Source organism: Muntiacus reevesi, chromosome 2 (assembly GCF_963930625.1).
Source record: "Muntiacus reevesi chromosome 2, mMunRee1.1, whole genome shotgun sequence".
NCBI classification, from domain to species: Eukaryota; Metazoa; Chordata; class Mammalia; order Artiodactyla; family Cervidae; genus Muntiacus; species Muntiacus reevesi.
Window position 1 is genome coordinate 97,985,683 of NC_089250.1, and position 22,457 is coordinate 98,008,139.

A 22,457-nucleotide genomic window follows, 5' to 3' on the forward strand; every position below is an offset into this window, starting at 1 on the left:
TTTGAGTAAACTCCGGAGTTGGTGATGGACAGGGAGGTCTGACGTGCTGCAATTCATGGGGTTGCAAAGAGTCGGACACAACTAAGCGACTGAACTGAACTGAACCGAACCTTTAAGTCCAAAGTGCCACATGATACAACTGCTGAATAATCATTTCTAAGATAATTAAATGAATGAATAAATAAAATTATACCCCTTAGCTGAGTAATTCCTTAGTTAATTTTAAACACTGCATCATCTTTCACACTACCAAACCATCAACATCACTGTTCCTCAAAACATAAATAATCCAGTTATTCTGCACAATGATATTTGTTTTATAACTTTAATTTAAAATGTAGTATAATAGCTTTTTTTTTAGTTAATATTTAGCTATCTTTTAGTTAATGCTTTTCTGTGAAGTAAATAATCACTCTCAATTTTACTAGTTTCCACAAGATAATTGTTTAAAATGATGTATATTTACACAATGAAGAATAATGTACTAATTGGTTCTCAAGGTACATAAAATAGTTAATTCAGCTATTAGAAACACTGGGAAAAATCTAGTTACAGGAATTTCAGTAAGCTAAATTCCACAAATAAAACGAATAAATGAATCACACCAGGGAGCATGCTAAGAATTACCAAAAATGTTCACTGTCTTCTTTTAGATCAAACAATACTTTATGATGATATTTCAAGTTACTTCATTTTTAAACCATGACTAATTACAATGCCAATGCTTCCAAAATCAACAATGATCTCACTTTTAAAGCATTCTTGTCAGGATAACATTTTCTTACTAAAACATTACACTCATTCTTTCAAGCCAACCCTAATATTGAGTTCCCAAAAGTTTAATCAGCTACATTTTTTTTTTAACAAATAGGCCAATTGTTGTAACATTTGATGCAGCAAGGGTTCCAAAAACTTTATGAAAAAATAAATGACTACCTTAGATGGAAGTCTGAAAAAAAAAAAATGTACTCTTTTGTAAGGAAGAACAGCTATATTTGGTCACATGACATATTACTAGAGAAGATATATTTTGCCCATTTTGGTTAAAAATTAAAGGCTATGTTAGGAATCTTCTCATTCAACTAAATCACTATTAAAGAAATAAAAATTGATCCTTTTAGGCATTTTGATCACTACTGCTATTCTGAAATAGCAGTACCTGCTGCTGAAATACCCTGGTAGGAACCAGGGTGCTAAAGAGGTCAGTTAAGGAAGGATCAGGTAAGACTGGTCCTGGACTATGAGTTTAACTTGGTACACTCAGCATTCACACCAAAAGCTCAAAAGAAATGCTGGTATTAAAAGAATATAAGTAGGTGAAATGCTATAAAAGGTTTTACCCTGTCTTTTGATCAGCTTTAATGATATAAATAAGCAAATTCCATACAAGTTTCATGGGAAATGGTGATAAGGAAAACTGATATTTTGATTTAGGTATAAACCAAATAGAATTATCCCTGGGTCATGAAGATTCCCTGGAGAAGGAAACGGTAACCCACTCCAGTATTCTTGCCTGTGAAATCCCATGGACAAAGAAGCCTGATGGGCTACAGTCCACAGGATCACAAAAGCCTTGGACATGACTTAGCGACTAACAACAACAAAATAGAATGACAAACCTGAATAGAAGAATAAACACTTCAAGACAAACATGTCAGTCCCTGTTACAAAAAACTTAATATCAATAATGTTATTCTCAAAAACACTTTTAGGCATTGAAGAGGAGTATAGGTTAAATATAAGTTATAATATCACTTAGATTATCTTCTATGAAATTATAATCATTGTATTTAAATTTTAAAATATTTGCCTACATTTTTAAATATAGTTTTATTTATTTATTGGCTATGCTGGGTCTTTGTTGCTGTGTGGGCTCTTCTCTAGTTGTGGTGAGTGGGGACCACTCTTCACCGTGGTTTGCGGGCTTCTCGTTGCCCGCAGTGGCTTCTCTTGTTGGGGAGCACAGGCTCTGGGGCACACGAGCTTCAGTACTTGTAGCAAGTGGGTTCATGCATGGGCTTAGTTGTTCTGCAGCATGTGGGATCCTCCCAAACCAGGGATCAAACCTGTGTCTTCTGCATTGGCAGGTGGATTCTTTACCACTAAGCCACCAAGGAAGTCCCTGTCTACATTTTATAATCCTAGGACGGTTTCTTCATGTAGTGCTTCAGCATGAATTTTTCAAATAAAATTTTTCAGAAAAAGCATTGATCGTGGAACAGTAAAAATAGTAACAATAATGGTAAGAGCTACATTCATTAAGTGCTTAGAACATAAGTTCACGAATTATCTTTCTGAATCTCATAATGATCCTATGGAGTTAAATATTATTCCATTATTATTATTCCCCTTTTACAGAGGGAAAAAGAAAAACCCAAAGAGTATATTAATCAGTTCTGGGTCACACAAATAATAAATGACAAGATAAAAAAATCAAGTACTGAAACCATGAAGTTTTGAACTGTGTGAAAACCCCACTTATTGTTTTTACATGCTTGAAAGGTACAGGAAACTCTAAAGTGTGTCTAAGGAGAGACTTCTATATTTGATCAAAGCCAAAAGGCCAAGAAGTGATCTAAGGAGCCTTCTAAAAATAAATGACTGTATCTAGGCAATCTTACCCTTCATATTAGAAAACTGAGGCCCAGGAAATAATGTAACTTGTTCAGGACACTACTAGTGCTGTCATTTTCTAAATAAAAATTTTGCTGCTTAAAAACACTTTAAAACTATTGAATTTGGTGATTATCTCTAAGGTTTCTTTCAATTCTAAAATCTATGTTTCAAACTAGAAATATAATTGCTCATTTATTCATCAAAAAGTACAGTTTCATTACCTTACAGTTGAATTAAAACATTTTCTAGCAAATACTTCATATAATCTTAATCTAGAAAAGTTTTAAGTTGGCCTTAAAATTCTAAAGAGGGAAAATTAAAGGGTCTCCCTTCCTTCTTTTTAATGACATTTATATTATAAACACATATCTTCTATGACTGTTCTTCAATAGACGGGACCCATTCAAGAATCATGAAATCAATTTAATGATTCATAAACAGCATTTTTAAAAACTGAAGATACCTAGAAAAAAAGAAGTCTAATGGCTATACTATAAATAGCAAGAGCTAAGTATTGTTTCATGAAACCTGACTGCTGATGGTACTGTGTATTCAGTAACGATATAAAATGCATTTCTTACTCATGGTCTCAATCAAAATAAACTGAAAGCCACAATGCTAAAGTCCCAAGGCATTTTTCACATGTAATATAACCGATATGATCTACAGGATCTACACCTAAAATATTTTGCTTTATAATTATAGTAAAATTACTGACATGCTGAAGAGTCAACATGCAAAGAAATTCTAGGAATGCTGTCTGTACAACAGTTTTCCTAAGAAAGAAAGATAAAACTACTTGTAAAGCAACAAACACAATGTTTAAAGAAAGTATCTGAAAGAAACCAGGACTCCTTGCAGAGGTGGTGACTCTAAATGTGAGCTGAAAAATAAAACATGAACACAGAACATGTTCCCTGGTCACAAAACAAAGAAGCTAATTAGAGATTGTGTGTGTGCTAAGTCGCTTCAGTCATGTCCAACTCTGCGACCCTACGGACTGCAGACTGCCAGGCTCCTCTGATTAGGTTGTGTCAAAAAGATGCTGAGTTGGTTTAAAGGTTTCCCATTGATCAAAGATGGGGCAATTTAGCTTCGAAGAGAATAACAACTGCATTAGATTGAAACACAAATAAAACTTCAGGAGTTCAAATAAAACAAAACACTAATCACCTCCATGCAAGGATAGCAAATTATTATTCTAAAATTGGATAAATAAGGCTTCCCTCATGGCTCAGAAAGTAAAATTGGGTAAATAAAAGAATCAAGTGTATTTTTTCCTCCTTTTCCCTCATCAATTTTTCACATTTATATAGAGTTCATGAAGGACAGTTATTCTTTGAGAGAATTCCAGATTTAAAAATAAATGCACAATATTGTAAAGCAATTATCCTTCAATTAAAAATAAATAAAATTTTAAAAATGACTGCATATAGAAAAATAAATAAATACAGGACAAATTTAGAAAGCCACTAAATTATAATCTTGAATGTAATAATGATCAGTCACAGCTGCTAAAACTATTAGATATAACATTGATAGGGAACTTGACAATGGATGTATCAGGCTAACAACACCTGAACCCACTGATCAGTTTTAACACAGCTGAAAGTGAAACAAGACCTACAAATGGGATACAGTAGAAAGTACATATAATCAATATGAAATATTATTGACCTAAAAGAGAAACTGAAACTAATCAGTCTTCTAGATCTAACTGTAAGCTACAGGAACACAGAGGATAGAAAAAGGTGTTTTAAAAAGACCACAAAGTGGTACATACACACCATGGACTATTACTCAGCCATTAAAAAGAATTCATTTGAATCTAATAAGATTAGATCCATCTAATGAGATGGATGAAACTGGAGCCCATTATACAGAGTGAAGTAAGCCAGAAAGATAAAGAACATTACAGCATACTAACACGTATATATGGAATTTAGAAAGATGGTAACGATAACCCTATATGCAAAACAGAAAAAGAGAAACAGATGTACAGAACAGACTTTGGGACTCTGTGGGAGAAGGCGAGGGTGGGATGTTCTGAGAGAACAGCATGTATATTATCTATAGTGAAACAGATCACTAGCCCAGGTTGGATGCATGAGACAAGTGCCTGGTGCACTGGGAGGACCCAGAGGAATCAGGTGGAGAGGGAGGTGGGAGGGGGGATCGGGATGGGGAATACATGTAACTCCATGGCTGATTCATGTCAATGTATGATAAAACCCACTTCAATATTGTAAAGTAATTAGCCTCCAACTAATAAAAATAAATGAAAAATAAATAAATAAAAAATAAAAAGACCACAAAGATGTAATCAGATAAATTGAAAATATGGGAAATCTACAAGATATAGCTTCTTCAACAAATGATGGCAAAGAAACAGAAAATTGTTAAAGATTTAAAGAAACTTAAAAGATTCATGTAAATGCAATGTTACAGACCTCGTTTGGACCTTGACATGCACAAATCAGAAGAGAACTTCAGAATTGGGGCAATTTGAACAAAGAATGGTTATAAGATTATATTTAGGACTAATTTTTTATTTTGTTAGGTGTGATAATGGTAATGTGATTTTGTTATAGTAAAATATTTTTAAAAATCTGTAAGACTGAAAGCATGACATATATTCAGAAATTCAATAGTAGATTGATACGGAGCAAACAGTTTGATTTATAGCTAGTCCCTTTTCAAGAAAAAAATTTCATCTTTCTGCTAGATCTTGGAATTTCAAATCACTAAAAACACACTGTCACCGAACTTTCTACTTTCAAAGGAATATACCACCTCGGCTGGGTAAATGTCAGACAACCAAGTTTTGTTACTGCTCCAGGATGTCTTTTCTCATTTAACATGTAAACATATTCACCACATACAATACTCTAAAATGTCACAAATACATAATTATACTATGTCTCTATAAATATTGTATTAGAAAACTTACTAAATAGCAGAACTGAAGGACAAGCACATTTCATGATCTTCTTGAAGCACTGAACTGATTTTCTTCCCTGTAGCTTTGCTTATAGATGTTTTCAGTTTCTTAGCTAATTTTTTTGGTGTGTTAGTTATAGAAGATTCTTCTGTACAGCAACTATATACTTCCACCTTTATCTGAAAGTCTGGCCCTGCTTCATTACTAAAAACAAGGGCAATCATGTTAGAAATTTAACTTAGGAGAAAATAAAATTACAACACACTCTAATGTTTTCATAACTTTTCAAAGCAGCATTTGGAACAGATTTATGTTAATATATATTAATGAGATAGAATCTCCCTGAGTTTATTTAGTATCTAAATGACCTGAGAGGGTCACTGCAACTTCTAGAGCTACCAGCTTCTAAAGTAGGGCAATTTTAACTCAATGTAAACAATATATTCAGGCAAATTACTTAAAGAAAAAGAATAAAATGCCCTGGTTGCTTTGTTGCCAATGCTATTGTTCTTTTTCAGTTCCTTAATAAAATTATTTTAAGGCATTTACATTATATGTGTGATTTCCTGAAATGACCATTCCTCAAAAGGAAAAAGATATGAAAACAAAAAGGAAAGAAAATTAAAAAAGGTTTCCTCTGCTGAAACCTTTAGTTTTCATGTCTTTTTCATAAAGTGCTTACAGTCCACTCAACAATGTGCCCCTCCTTCCTGCTCCACCTTTGTACCTAATAACTAACAATTCACTATTTGGTTATACAGGAGAAAACAAACGAATATAAAGAGATATACTTCACAAAACATTAGATGTATCTGTAAAAATGCACAATGCTACAACAAATAAACTCTGTGCATTAGCACCCAGCATAAATATAAATATTACCAATCTTAAAAAAGACAGAGAGGGAGAGAGACTTCAAGGCATGCACTCCTTGAGATGGAGTGAAGTCTTGGTAATCTTTGTATTCTTAATCTAGCATAAAATATATTCAGTATGTATTAAAACAATATGCAGAAAATCTGCAATGTCAAGACTGGCTTTGTTCTTTCTCAGACACAATGAACTATCTTTACTATAAAAGACTGTGGTGATATTACTGCTAATAAAATATACTTAAAATTGCAAAAGAGGTCCATCAGCAGATTTTGCCTGTAAAGGAAGATCCATCAGTCTCAGAGATTTTAAATACACAGCATAGACTTTTTAAGATTTAAATAGCCAATCTATAGTTTGAATAAATCCAAGGAATAATTGGATTTGAAATACTTTTATAGTTTATTACTTGGCAACTTTTAAACATACAGTATTCCTGGTAATGACTAACAAATGTCAATATTTAGAGAAAAACCAGGGATTCATAAATACTGAATACTTATTAAAACAATCATAACAAAAAGCACATTTTTAAAACAACATTTAGAACATTTGTGAGCAGTTATTTTTAGAACAATTTGAAACACTTACAGAATTATTAAAAAGTTATAAATCATGAGCTGTCTTCCCAAGGAACTTGCACTATTCTGTGAAAAAAATAATCATTTTTTTCTTTGTGGTGAAAATAAACAAAAGCAAATTGTTGTGAAGAAGAGAGTCTATTAACAGGACAGTTTTGCCATGAAAAAATGCTCTATAATAGTTGATAATGGAAATAAACATATTTAGATAAATAATAAAAATTAATTTTTTAGTCTCCATTATGTAAACATTTGGCAATATTTGGGGGATCCTAAGTAAATTCCTTTGGTTCAACAGAGCTTATAAGATGGCCCACACTACTAATTACACAAAAAAATGTACTTTATTTTATGTGTTGCACAATTACTTAGGGGACAGTGGACCAAAGCCCCAAAACATGGTTGCAATAGTTCTTTTTTTAATGCTACATGAGTGGCAAAACTAGTACTTTCAAACTCAACTGTGTATAGTTCCATAACTAAAGATTGGAAAAAACATATATGTTGATTTCATTTTAATTGATAAGTAGTTACTAGTATTTCAATATGAAGATACCGTCTTTGAAATCCAGTAAGAAATATAAATCACATACTGATTTAAGGCCAAAAGAAAAAAATGCCAGGAAAAACTTATATTAGTTAAAACTGATTTCTACGGCTACCGGAGGAGTTCTTTCTGATTCTATATTATGACCACAATAAAATAAGCCTGTAAAAGGGCAGGGGCAATAAAAATGGCCCTGAGGATCACCCAAGTTTTTACTGTTTTGGAGTACATGAAAGAAGTGCACCATAAGAAAAAGAACATCTTGAAATTTTACTAAAGTTCTTTTCCTACAGTACATATTTCAGAACTATCTAATAAAGTTGTTACACTATTTTAGTATTTCTGTAAGTAAATCTCCTATATGAGATGTAAGAATCTGTTTTATGCTCAAATTCACTCTATATAAAATCACGTTGTAATGATATGCCACTGGATTCATAGTTTTACTACTAATATTATATGATTTCCACTTTATTTGACATTAGAAAAATTTCAGATCCAGAAATGGCTTTTAAATAATGCAACATTCAAAATCAATTTGAACAGTTAAAGATTTTAATGCTTCAAAAATAAGTCAATAATTTTGCCTTCCTCTGAAAAAGGTAGAATTTTAGGTTCTTTTCCTTCAATTAAGATTAAAAAAATACTTACAATATGGTCACATTTTCAAAACATATATCTGTGATTGTTTTATCCACAATTACCATCTCAGTATCAAAAACTTCAGCTCCCATTTTGAATAAACAAAAAATGGCATAGTGCTGTGATCCTAGAGAAGAAAAATATTAAAACAATGACTCATGTGATGAATCATGCCTATTTTACATCAAAATCTACTTGAAAATGAAAAAATAGCCTAAATATTTGTTAATAGATTCTTATTTTCATACATTGTACACTGTAATCCTTTAATTTTTTATTGAGACTGTTTTGTCAGTATATATTAACTGCTTGCTCAACTAAAATACAACTGAGTATCAAAAAATAAAGTTAAAAATATAGGCCTAAAGTAACCATCAAACTCATAAATTTTATTCCTAGGAAACTCCTTAAGCTTTAATTAATAGCAAATTTTGCACTACATATATACTATTACCCCTGTCATTTTGGCTTCCAAATATACTTAATAAAAATAAGTTTTCTATTTTAAGAGGTTAGGAGCAGACACATTAACAACAAAACATTTTCCACCAAACAGAGAGGGGGTAAACTACAAAAACAAAAAAAAGTAGAGACGTGAACACAAAAACCATAGCTGCTGGACCTTCTAAATTAATATATATATATATATATATATATATATTTTTTTTTTTTTTTTTAAGTATTCGGTGATTAAAAGACTAAATCCTCATTACTGAGAAAATGGAGCTCTTCAGATAAACTTAATTCTCTATAGTAATCAGAAAGATACACTTAATTCCCACATGTATCCCTTTATAAACTAAATTATATTTCTTAAATGAATAATAAATATACTAACCTGATTTTGTATTTTTCATATAAAACTATGCTCAATGTGATTCAGGCTCAAAGTATGAGGAACAAAGCTATCATAATAGACAAGAAAGATAAAGGATTGTCATAACTTTTCTGCATTGCCTCTAATAGCTACAAATCATTTGAGGTTAATTTCCATGACCCAAGCCATGCATGGATTTGCTAAGACTATATAAAGCCATAAAATGCTGAAGGGGAAGAAAAATTATATCAAGCTAAAAATCTTTTTCTCTTATATCCCATTAAATAATCTGAAGGAAGAGAACAAGGCAAAAAAAAATCTCCAGTATTTCTGGTCAAATAGTGTGGCCTTTACCTTCACTTAAACATCTCCTTTTGTTTCACAATTTCCTTCTCTATTACCTGTTGGCATCCTTGCACAGGTTCCTATCAATAAGATTGTGCTTATTCTGTCAAATGACATTTATTTCAGTGTGGAAGCAGCTTCTTCTCCCAATTATCTCAAATTTACTACATACTAAAGAAAACACGTCAATTACAATCAAAATCATACATACGTTCTTTATTGCTGAAGTGATCAGAGTCTTTCCACATTAGTGGTATACGAACATCTATAATGGAGGTGGAAAAGACAAGACAAGGAATAATTTTGGCAAATTTCATTTCTTCGAGTAAAATAAACCTCTGTATTCCAAAATGGATTCTGACCACTAAAGCCAGTATTTATTTATTGTTAAATATACTAACATAGTAATATTTTCTCTTAAACGTAGCTTAGACTAGGAATATAAAATCTGTTACACTTATTTAAACCTCACCAAGTATTACTTAAGAAATTAATTTATTAAGTAGCACCTATAATGAGCTTTTGTTATAAAATTTTTGTGATTTATGCTTTTGAAATAGACAAAATATGGGTAACCTAGTGTTGAATTTACATTTTGGGTAAGCAGTAGCAGCAAATGTAGTTAAATAAATTTCAAAATCATAGAACAGTAGAGGTAGAAATGACTTTAGAACGAACTTTTATCCACTATGTAAACTTTAAAGATGAAAAAAAGTAAGTGACTTATATAAGATTACTGGTTTCTGGAAGAGATCCAACTCTTGACAAACAAATCCAAGATCTTTCCATTAGGAAGATTTAACTTGTCTGCAAAAGAATTTGCAGATCTTTGTATATTCATGCTACAAACTGTAGCATTTTCCTTAAGAAATAAAACTAAAAAGAGGAATCCATTACTTCTTTCAGGCCAAGAAAGGGCCTATATTCTAAAAGTGATCTAAATATATTTCTCTCATTCACATATTCTTCAAATTCTAAGTTCAATAAATAACAAATTTATTCCAGAAATTAACCTAGAGCTTTCAAACAGTCAACATTGGTTCTTCCTAGTTTCCTCCACTCCTCCTTTTACTTTTAATACCAGGTTAACATCATGGAGTACCAACTTTCCTTTGACATTCTTATGCTATCTGCATATTTTCAAAGTTTGAGAATTAAGATTTTACCAAATAGATTAAGATGAGCAATTAGAGCATAATACAGCACAGTAGAAATCTCAATGGTAAAGTGAAGTTAGTTTTAATTTTGTACTCAGAGTACAAATTTCCAAATTTTGTGGAAAATTTCTGTTTAAAACATTTCCCTATTACACTTTGGAAGTTTACATGCCTATTTTTTCATGCCTATTAATTATGCCACTTTCAAATAATTATAATTCTTTATGAACATAAGCTATTTGGCTATCTTTATGCTGTGCTTCACTTTTAGATTCTATGATCTTTTGTGTACAATTTTGTTTAGAATTCTTTCTAAGGTTCTTAGCTCCTATTTCCAATTTCCTTTCTAGAAAAGCTTTCTATTACTCTATTCCTATGCTTCCTAACCAGGTATGAGTGCTCTTCCCACTGCTGCTTTAGCACTAATTTTTATCAAAAATGAGAAAAATAAAACATTATTCTATTGAGTTCTTCTTGTGTCAAACCAAACACTTTACATATATCTCATCCAACAATAATTTTGAAAACATATCTACCAATATATGGTTGTGTTTTCACTGTCATTTATCTCAAATGAGATATTTTTTTTAATTTCCTCTTTGATTTCATCATCAACCCATTAGTCTTTTAGTATCATGTTGTTTAGTCTCCATCTAATTGTTTTTTCTTGTTTCTTTGTGTGGTTTACTTCCAGTTTCATGCCATTGTGCATAGAAAAGATGCTTGAAAAAATTTCCATCCTCTTAAATTTGTTGAGGCTTGTTTTGTATCCAAGTATGTGGGTCTATCGTAGAGAATGCTGCATGTGCACTTGAAAAGAATGTATATTCTGGATTTTTTTAATATAATGTCCTCAAAATATCAATTAAGTTTAACTGTGAAAACACAACCATACAAAATCTATAGGATGCAGCAATACAGACCTTCCTCAAAAAAACAAAGATTTCAAATGAACAACCTCATCTACCACCTGAAAGTATTAGAAAAGGAAAAACAAACAAAACCTAATGTCAGCAGAAGGAAGAAAACAATAAATATCAAAGAGGAAATATATAAAATAGATATTTTAAAACTGTAGGGGAAAAAAATCAATAAAACCAAGAGCTGTTTTTTTGAAAGGGTAAACAAAATCAACAAACTTCTGGTCAGGCTCACTGAGAAAGAGGACCCAAATAAAAAAACAAGAAATGAAAGAGGAGAAATAAGAGATACTGCAGAAACACAGAAACCCATAAGAGAACATTATGCACAATTATATGCCAACAAACTGGACAACCTGAAAGAAATAGACAACTTCCAAAAACATACAGTCCACCAAAATGGAATCATGAAGAAACATAATTTGAAGAGATCAATCACTAGAAGTGACATCTGCTGCTGCTGCTGTTGTCCTACTCTTTGCAATCCCATGGACTGCAGCACGCCAGGCTCCTCTGTTATCACTGTCTCCTGGAGTTTGCTCAAATTTGTGTCCATTGAGTCGGTGATGTTATCTAACCATCTCATCATCTTCTGCCACCCTCTTCTCCTTTTGCCTTCAATCTTTCCCAGAAGTGAAACAGAATCCATACAAAACAAAATAAAAACTCCCCACAAAAAAAATCTAGGACTGGATGGCTTCACTGGGGAATTCTAACAAACATACAAAGAACTTACACTGATCCTTCTCAAACTCTACCAAAAGACTGAAGAGGAGGGAACACTTCCAAAGTCATTCCATGAAGCCACCATCACCCTTATATCAAAATCAGACAAAGACACTATCAAAAGAGAAAATTACAGGCCAATAACTTTGATAAATATAGATTCAAAAATTCTCAACAAAATGGCTCTGATGGTAAAGAGTCTGCCTACAATACAGCAGACCCAGGTTCAACCTTTGGGTTGAGAAGATCCCCTGGAGAAGGGAATGGCCGCCCATTCTAGTAATCTTGCTTAGAGAATCCCATGGAAAAAGAGTAAGACACAACTGAGTGACTAAGCACAGAGCACATCCTTGATAAACACAGATCCAAAATCTCTCAACAAAATACTAACAAACCAAATCGAATAACACATAAAAAAGATCATACACCACCATCCAGTTGGATTTATCCCAGGGTCACAATGATGGTTCAACATATGCAAATCAATCAATGTGATACACCACATCAACCAAAGGACAAAAGCACATGATCATCTATCTCAATGGGTGCAGAAAAAACACCTGATAAAATTCAACATCCATTTATGATTAAAAAAAAAAAAAAACTCTTACCACAGTAGTGGGAACATATCTCAACATAATAAAACCTATTTATGATAAATCTATAGCCAACATAATATTCAACAACAAAAAGTTGAAAGCCTTCCCACTAAATTCTAGAACAAGACAATGCAACCCACTTTCACCACTTAGTTGTTTGTTTTTTTTTTCCTGCATCTCATGACTTGTGGGATCTTAGTTCCCCAACCAGGGATTAAACCCAAGTCCATGGCAGTGAAAGCACTGAGACTTAACCACTGAACTGTCAGGAAATTCCATCACCACTTCTATTCAACATAGCATTGGAAGTCCTAGCCACAACAATCAGACAACCACAACAAAAAGAAATACAAGATATCCAAATTGGGAGGAAAGAGGTAAAATTGTCATTATATGCAGAAGACAGGATACTACATAGACAGAACCTTAAAAGACTCCACCCAAAAACATTAGAACTAACAAACGAATTCAGCAAGGTAGCAGGATACAAAATTAACACACAGAAATCTGTTGTATTTCTCTACAATTAACAATGAAATATCAGAAAGGGAAAGTTCAAAATAGGTGCTTTTAAAATTACACCAAAAAAATAAAAATATTTAGAAATAAACCTGACCAAGGAGGTAACTTAAATGCTGAGAATTATAAAAATACTGATAAAGTAAATTAAAGATGACTTAAATAAGTGAAAAGGTATACCATGCTCTTGAATTATAATTTATAGCGTTAAAATGGCCATACTATCCAAAGCAATCTACATATTTAAGACAAGCCCTGTCAAATTACCCATCATTTTACACAAAACTAGAAAAACCCTAAAATTTATATAGGACCATAAAAGACCCAGAATTGCCAAAGCAATCCTGAGGAAAAAGAACAAAGCTGGAGGCATAAACCTTCCAGATTCAGATGATACCTCAAAGTTACAGTGTAACAATAGCATGGTATTGGGACAAAAACAGACATATGGATCAGTGTAACAGAAGAGAGTCCAAAAATAAACCCACACACCTATGGTCAATTAATTTTCAACAAAGAAGGTAAGAATATAAAATGGAGAAAAGTCTCTTCAACAACTGATGGTGGGAAAATGGACAGCTACGTGTAAATCAAAGAAATTAGAATACTCCCTTCACACCATATATAAAAATAAACTAGAAATGGCTTACAGACTTAAATATAAAACAGGACACCATAAAACTCCTAGAAAAGAACATAGGCAGAACATTCTCTGACATATATAGTAGTAATGTTATCTTGGGTCAGTCTCCCAAAGAAGTAGAAGTAAAAGCAAAAAACAAACAAATGGGGCCTAATCAAACTTTAAGCTTTTGCACAGCAAAGGAAATCATAAAAAAAAAAAAAAAAAAAAAGAAAGAAAAGAAAAGGCAACCTACAGACTGGGAGAAAGTATTTGTAAATGATATGACCAACAAAAGTTTAATTTCCAAAATACACAAACAGCTCATACAACTCAGTAACAATAAAGCTAAACAACTCAATCAGAAAATGGGTAGAAAATCTAAACAGACATTTCTCCAAAGAAGACATATAGATGACCAACATGTGCATTAAAAGATGCTCAAACATCACTTTTTATTAGAGAAATGTATGTCAGAACTATAAAAATTATCTGACCAGTGAAGTACTATCTCAGACTGGACAGGATGACCATCACTAAAATGTCTACAAATAATAAGCACCAGAGGCAGTGTGGAGTAAAGGGAACACTCCTACACAGCTGGTGGGAATGTACATTGGTGCAGCCACTATGGAAAACAGTACGGGAGGCTCCTCAAAAACTAAAAACAGAGTTGCTATGTGATCCAGCAATTCCACTCCTTGGCATACACTCAGACAAAAGTATAATTCAAAAAAAACACACAACATTGTTCATAGCAGCACTATATACAACAGTCAAGACACAGAAGCAACTTAAACATTCAGTCATGTGTGTGTGTATGTGTGTATATATTTACACACATACACACACACATAATGAAATACTACTCAGCCATAAAAAGAAATAGAATAATGCCATTTGCAGAAACATGACTGTATCCAGACATTATCATAAGTAAGGTAAATCAAAAACGGAAATACAAATACTATATGGTATTACTTATACATGGGGTCTAAAATGACGCAAATGAACTTATTTACAAAACAGAAACAGATTCACAGATATAGAAAACAAACTTGTGGGTACCAAAAGGAAAATGAGGTGAGAAAGGGATAAATTAGGAGTTTGGGGTCAGCAGATCCCATATAATACAAACTATTATATATATAAAATAGATAAACAAGGTCCTACTGTAGAGCTCCATACCTTACATGGAGCAGAATATGAAAAAGGGATTGAACCGAGGTCTCCTGCATTGCAGGCTGATTCTTTACTATCTGAGCCACCAGGGAAACCATGGTTGTTCAGCCAGCCAGTCATGTCAGATGCTTTGCGACCCCATGGACTGTAGCACACCAGGCCTCTCTGTCCCTCACCATCTCCCAGAGTTTGCCCAGGTTCATGTTCATTGTATCAGTGATATTGTCCAGCCATCTCATATTCTGATCCCCTCTTCTCCTTCTGCCCTTGATCCTTCCCAGCATCAGGGACTTTTCCAATGAGTCATCCATGCGCATATGATGACCAAAATACTGGCACTTCAGCTTCAGCATCAGTCCTTCCAATGAATATTCAGGGATGATCTTCCTTAAGATTGGCTGGTTTGATCTCCTTGCTGTCCAAAGGACTTTCAGGAGTCTTCTCCAGCACCACAGTCCGAAGGCATCAACTTTTTGGCATTCTGCCTTCTTTATTTACAGTCCAGCTCTCACAACTGTTATGTGACCACTGGGAAGACCATAGCCTTGACTATACAGACCTTTGTCAGCCAAGTAATGTCTCTCCTTTTCAACACACCATCTAGGTTTGTCATAGCTTTCTTGCCAAGAAGCAATCATATTCTGATTTCATGGCTGCAGCCACTGTCTGCAGTGATTTGGAGCCCAAAAAGAGGAAATCTGTCACTACTTCCACCTTTTCCCCTTCTATTTGCTGTGCAATAATGGGACTGGATGCTATGATCTTAGTTTTTTTAATATTTAGTCTTAAGCTGGCTCTTTCACTCTTCTTCACCTCATTATCAAGAGACTCTTGAGCTCCTCTTTGCTTTCTGCCACTAGAACGGTATCATCTGCATACCTTACGTTGTTGATGTCCCACTTGATACTGGTTTATAACTCATCCAGCCCAGCATTTCTCATGATGTGCTCAGTGTATAGATTAAACAAACAGGGTGACAGCAGATAGCCCTGTCGTACTCCTTTCTCAACCCTGAACTAATCAGTTGTTCCATACAGGGTTCTAACTGCTGCCTCTTGACCTGCATACAGGCTTCTCAGGAGACAGGTAAGATAGTCTGGTAATCACATCTCTCTAAGAGCTTTCCACAGTTTGTCATGATCCACACAGTCAAAGGCTTTAGTGTAGTTGATGAAACACATAGATGCTTTTCTGAAATCCCCTTGCTTTCTCTATAATCCAGCAAATGTTGGCAATTTGATCTCTTCCTTTTCTAAACCTAGCTTGGACATCTGGAAGTTCTTGATTCATATAGTGCTGAAGCCTAGCATGCAAGATTTTAAGCATGACCTTACTCACATGGGAGATGAGTACAACTGTCCAATGGTTAGCACATTCTCTGGTACTACCCTTCTTAGGAATTGGGATGAGGACTGACCTTTTCCAGTCCTGTGGGCACTGCTGGGTCTTCCAGATTTGCTGACATAATGAATGCAAAACCTTGATGGCATCTTCCTTTGGGGATTTGAATAGTTCTGCTAGAATTTCATCACATTCACTAACTTTACTAACAGTAGTGCTTCTTAAGGCCCATTTGACGTCACTCCAGAATGTCTGGCTCTGGGTGACTAGCCACACCATCATAGTAATCCAGTTTATTAAGATCTGTTTTATACAGTTCTTCCATGTACACACACACACACACACACACACACACACACACACACACACACACACACACACACACAGCTAATACTCGAGTTACAAGAACAACAAACTCTAGGGAGACCGAATGGAAGCTCTTGTAAGGCAGCTAAAATAGGAAAACGGTCTATCTGAAGAAAATGTCAAGATTTTAGAAAACCATTTCACAACATGAGTTACTATGATATGGACTAAAGAGGTTTGAAAGTTTGTGACTTTCATGCAAGGTTTCTGTTTGCCAAATCAAATTATATTTAAAGTAAACTTTTTCCTATGTAAAGTTCTTAACCTTAATGAAGCTAAACAAGTACTCTAATGTTATGAACTGCATCCTGTTCTCATTATGCTCATTTTTGAGAAAAACTAGAGAGTTGCTGGGCAGAAGACATTTCATTACTTGTTAATTTTCCAAATTTAAAGGAAAAATGTAGTGAATAAATAATATGATTAAGTTATAAAGTGGGAGAACACAGATATGGTAAATAAGAGCCCAAAACAGAAGTCAGGCTCAGGCATCAGTCCTGGCTCTACACTAAGAAGTGGCTTGGACAAGTTAGTTACAAGACTGAGTCTCAGTCTCTAATTTGTAAAAGGAGGGCATTTAACTAGATCTTTAACACAGTCCGTTTCTTTATAGTTCCTTCCCTTTCTATATGACAATCTTATACTAACACAAAACCACATGCTGGCTAGAATTTTATATTATTAACTGCTGGATTCTTCTCAATATTTACTAAACTCCACATTACGTGACCTTTTATATTGTATAGGAAAATACTCCTGTTAACATTTTATTCCAGTAGAACTCAAATCACGAATCAACCATTAGCCCAGTCCTCAGGAGAGGTACTTTAAACTTCAAAGAATATGTATCTGATATGTGGCTGACCATCATCAGTTCAGTTCAGTTGCTCAGCCGTGTCCAACTCTTCACGACCCCGTGAACTGCAGCATGCCATGCCTCCCTGTCCATCACCAGCTCCCAGAGTTTATCCAAACTCATGTTCATTGAGTCAATGATGCCATCCAACCATCTCATCCTCTGCTGTCCCCTTCTTCTCCCGCCTTCACTCTTTCCCATCATCAGGGTCTTTTCAAGCGAGTCAGTTCTTCGCATCAGGTGGCCAAAATACTGGAGTTTCAGTTTCAACATCAGTCCTTCCAATGAATACCCAGGACTGATCTCCTTTAGGAAGGACTGGTTGGATCTCCTTGTAGCCCATGGGACTCTCAAGAGTACTGTCCAACACCACAGTTCAAAAGCACCAGTTCGTTGGCGCTCAGCTTTCTTTATTCTCCAACTCTCACATCCATACATGACCACTGGAAAAACCATAGCTTTGACTAGACGGACCTTTGTTGACAAAGTAATGTCTCTGCTTTTTAATATGCTGTCTAGGTTGGTCATAACTTTCCTTCCAAGGAGTAAGTGTCTTTTAATTTCATGGCTGCAATCACCACCTACAGTGATTTTGGAACCCCAAAAAATAAAGTCAGCCACTGTTTCCCCATCTATTTCCCATGAATTGATGGGACCAGATGCCATGATCTTACTTTTCTGAATGTTGAGCTTTAAGCCAACTTTTTCACTCTCCTCTTTCACTTTCATCAAGAGACTTTCCAGTTCCTCTTCACTTTCTGCCATAAGGGTGCTGTCATCTGCATATCTGAGGTTATTGATATTTCTCCTAGCAATCTTGATTCCAGCTTGTGCTTCTTCCAGCCCAGCATTTCTCATGATGTACTCTGCATATAAGTTATATAAGCAGAGTGATAATATACAGCCTTGATGTACTGCTTTTCCTATTTGGAACCAGTCTGTTGTTCCATGTCCAGTTCTAACTGTTGCTTCCTGACCTGCATACAGGTTTCTCAAGAGGCAGGTCGGATGGTCTGGTATGCCCATCTCTTGAAGAATTTTCCACAGTTTATTGTGATCCACACAATCACAGGCTTTGGCGTAGTCAATAAAGCAGAAATAGATGTTTTTCTGGAACTCTCTTGCTTTTTCAATGATCTAGCGAATGTTGGCAATTTGATCTCTGGTTCCTCTGCCTTTTCTAAAACCAGCTTGAAAATCTGGAAGTCAATGGTTCACGTATTACTGAAGCCTGGCTTGGAGAATTTTGAGTATTACTTTACTAGCGTGTGAGATGAGTGCAATTGTACAGTAGTTAGAGCATTCTTTGGCACTGCATTTCTTTGGGATTGTAATGAAAACTGACCTTTTCCAGTCCTGTGGCCACTGCTGAGTTTTCCAAATTTGCTGGCATATTGAGTGCAGTACTTTCACAGCATCATCTTTCAGGATTTGAAATAGCTCATCACCTCCACTAGCTTTGTTTGTAGTGATGCTTCCGAAGCCCCACTTAACTTCACATTCCAGGATGTCTGGCTCTAGGTTAGTGATCACACCATCGTGATTACATTGGTCGTGAAGATCTTTTTGTATAGTTCTTCTGTGTATTCTTGCCACCTCTTCTTAATCTCTTCTGCTTCTGTTAGGTTCATACCATTTCTGTCCTTTATTAAGCCCATCTTTGCACATAGTTATTTAAACTTCTTGATACCCTGAGTTTAAGGTTATTTTTTATAAACCAAAAATTTCAATGAGGTTAATTTTTAAAATATTTTTAGAAATTACAGTTTGTATCTATTTAACATGTGTAACTTATTAAAATGTGTGCATGTGTCATTTTAAAATTCCAGAATGAAAGAGTACTACTTAATATTATACCTTCCCACTTATCTGTATTTTATTAAAAGAAATTATAGATAGGACCTTGGCTTTCTAGCTTGGGCAGTGGTAAAGAATCTAACTTCCAATGCAGGAGATTCAGGTTTGATATCTGGGTCAGGAAGATCCCCTGGAGTAGGAAATGACAACCCAGTCCAGTAATCTTGTATGGAAATCCATGGACAGAGGTGCCTGGTGAGCAACAGTCCATGGGGTTATAAAGAGTCGCACATGACTGAACACACATGCATGAACATATATGTACAACTGAATCACTTTGCTATATGCTAGAAACTAACACAATATTGTAAATCAACTACACTTCAATTAAAATATATACATATGTATTTACACAATTTAATAGTCAAGTGACAGGATTAACTGCTTACATTTGCATTTTCTGGATTAAGAAAAATGTTAATAAACTTACTGGCCAGTTCAGTGAATATGTTTGTATCCATGGCCCAGTTTTCTTTTTAAATATACATTATTTATGGCTCCTAGTTTAAAAAATTAATTATTTAATCTATGGAGATTTCTGAATATGTAAGGTAAAAATATAAATATTCTTCTTATAAAAATAGTTGTTCCAGCTCCATTTATATATCTAATAGGTCTTTTCTTCACTGACTGAACGGTGCCATCTTCACCACATATGCCATTCTGAGAGTCTTTTCCTTGGCTAATGCTTTATAGATCTGAGTCATTAATCAATTACTTCCTATTAATACACTGATATCAATACCACACCATCATAACTATTGAAATTTTATATACCTTACCACCTGATCAGAAATAAATCCTTCAAAAAACATCTTATTTTCACCTGCTAATTTCTTTAAGTAAATCTTAAAAATACTAGGTCAAAATCTCCCCTCCAAAATGTTTTATTATAATTCGATTATTCAAAATGAGCTTCTCAGGTGGCTCCTGACAGAAATTTTTTGTTATTGTTCAGTCACTCAGTAACGTCTGATTCTTTGTGACCCCATGGACTGCAGCACACCAGGCTTCCCTGTCCTTCACATCTCTTGAAACTTGCTCAAATTCATGTCCATTCAGATGGTGATACAATTCAATCATCTCGTCCTCTGTCATCCCCTTCTCCTGTCTTCAATCTTTCCCCGCACAGGGTCTTTTCCATCAGGTGGCCAAAGTATTGGAGTTTCAGCTTCAGCATCAGTCCTTCCAATGAATATTCAGGACTGATTTCCTTTAGAATTAACTGGTTTGATCTCCTTACAGTCCAAGGGACTCTCAAGAGTCTCCTCCAGCGCCACCATTCAAAAGCATCAATTCTTCGGCACTCAGCTTTTTTTATAGTCCAGCTCTCACATCCATACATGACTTCTGGAAAAACTATAGCTTTGACTAGACAGACCTTTGTTGGCAAAGTAATGTCTCTGCTTTTTAATATGCTGTCTAGGTTTGTCAAAGCTTTTCTTCCAAGGAACAAGCGTCTTTTAATTTCATGGCTGCAGTCACCATCTACTTGTGATTCACCATCAGAAATATACCCATCCGAAAACATATTATTCTCACTTGCTAATTTCTTTAAGTAAATCTTAGAAATACTGTGTCAGAATCCCCCCTCCAAAATGTTTTATTAGAATTCTATTATCCAAAATGGGTTTTCCCAGATGGCTCAGTCGTAGAGAATTGCCTGCCGATGCAGGAGACCCAGGTTCGATCACTGAGTTAGGAAGACCCCTGGAGGAGTAAATGGCAACCCACTCCAGTATTCTCTCCTGGAGAGTCTCATGGACAGAGGAGCCTGGCAGGCTGCAGTCAAGAGTCGCCAAAGTCTGACACAACTGAGTGACTGAGCACACATATTACCCAAAGTAACTTGGGAACTGTTAACTTTACAAAAATGCTATTTATATAGAGTAGTATAATACAATTACTCTTACGTCTTATTTAAGGTTATTCTTGGGATATCTATTGTTTGTTTTTTTGCTGATTTTATTGTAAAGGAGATAATTTTTGCCATCATATTTTATAACTAGTTATTCTGACTCTGGGACCAACTACCACTTTTGGTAAATGTCTCAGTAAATTCCCTTTATTTTCTAGGTGTGCAATCTACTATCTTCAAATAGTACTTAAATTATCTGTATCTTTTCAGTAGTTTCAACTTTCATTCTTAGTATTTTAGCTAGAATTTCTAAAACTCTGTTGTAAAATTGATATAATAGACAAAGCTATTTTGTTCTTGATTTTAATAAGATTGCCTTTATTGTTTTCTATGACTTCACTGATGTCCTGTCAAAGGGCTTGCTACTTTCTTGACCATAGTTGATGACTCACTGCATTTCACAACTGCTCTTTTCCATAGTTGCTCTTTTTCTACTAGGGTGATATTAACTATTTACACCACCTTGGAAGGAACACTGGACCCTTGCTTCTTTTGCCATACAACCACAGCCTATTCGTCAGTTTGCCCTTTCCCATGCCTAGCTACATCAAATCCTCAAGAAGAGAAGGTGGACATTTCTTATCTATTTCCCAGGCAGTCATGTACTGTTCAGATGGGAAAAAAAAAAAAACTGTATAAGTTAGTAATTATTTTTAAATTCAGTGTCAAAGAGTAGAAATTCCTTCCACATTCTTGCAAATGATTGACTCAATTTTAGTTTACAGTACTCTTAACTTCTTTTTTAATGTCTTAATTGACACTTTATTTTGAAACTGATCAGGATAGCTAAATTGATGCTATCAGGTCCCAGAAGTTCTGTCATTTTCAAAAGTGAAATCCAAGTTACTTTTGTGAACTGATTTGGTTTTAGTCAATGAATTAGTAGTCTGCCTATTTACCATGTGCAATTTTTTTATGTTTAGCAGAAATAATCAGGATAAACCTCAATTATTTTTTTAACTTTCCTAAAGATCTGGCCAGTGAGTGGTGAAGCTGGAAACAGAAAACCCAAGTACCTTCTGGAAAACAATG

The 22,457-nt window shown here is 34.5% G+C and overlaps 1 protein-coding gene across 5 annotated transcripts in view; it reads right to left on the minus strand.

The window, feature by feature from the left end:
* RTKN2 (rhotekin 2) overlaps positions 1 to 22,457 on the minus strand; it is a 171,133-nt gene that overhangs the window by 52,817 nt on the left and 95,859 nt on the right. For 4 of the 5 annotated variants that reach the window (XM_065922412.1, XM_065922409.1, XM_065922410.1 and 1 more), the window contains 3 exons: positions 9,574 to 9,627; positions 8,210 to 8,327; positions 5,567 to 5,761 (listed from right to left, as the gene is read on the minus strand). In XM_065922412.1, the coding sequence (XP_065778484.1) occupies positions 5,567 to 5,761; positions 8,210 to 8,327; positions 9,574 to 9,610 (350 nt within the window). In that variant the 5' untranslated portion in view covers positions 9,611 to 9,627. The remainder of the gene's footprint in view (positions 1 to 5,566; positions 5,762 to 8,209; positions 8,328 to 9,573; positions 9,628 to 22,457) is intronic. The other variant, XM_065922411.1, reaches the window with a different exon arrangement.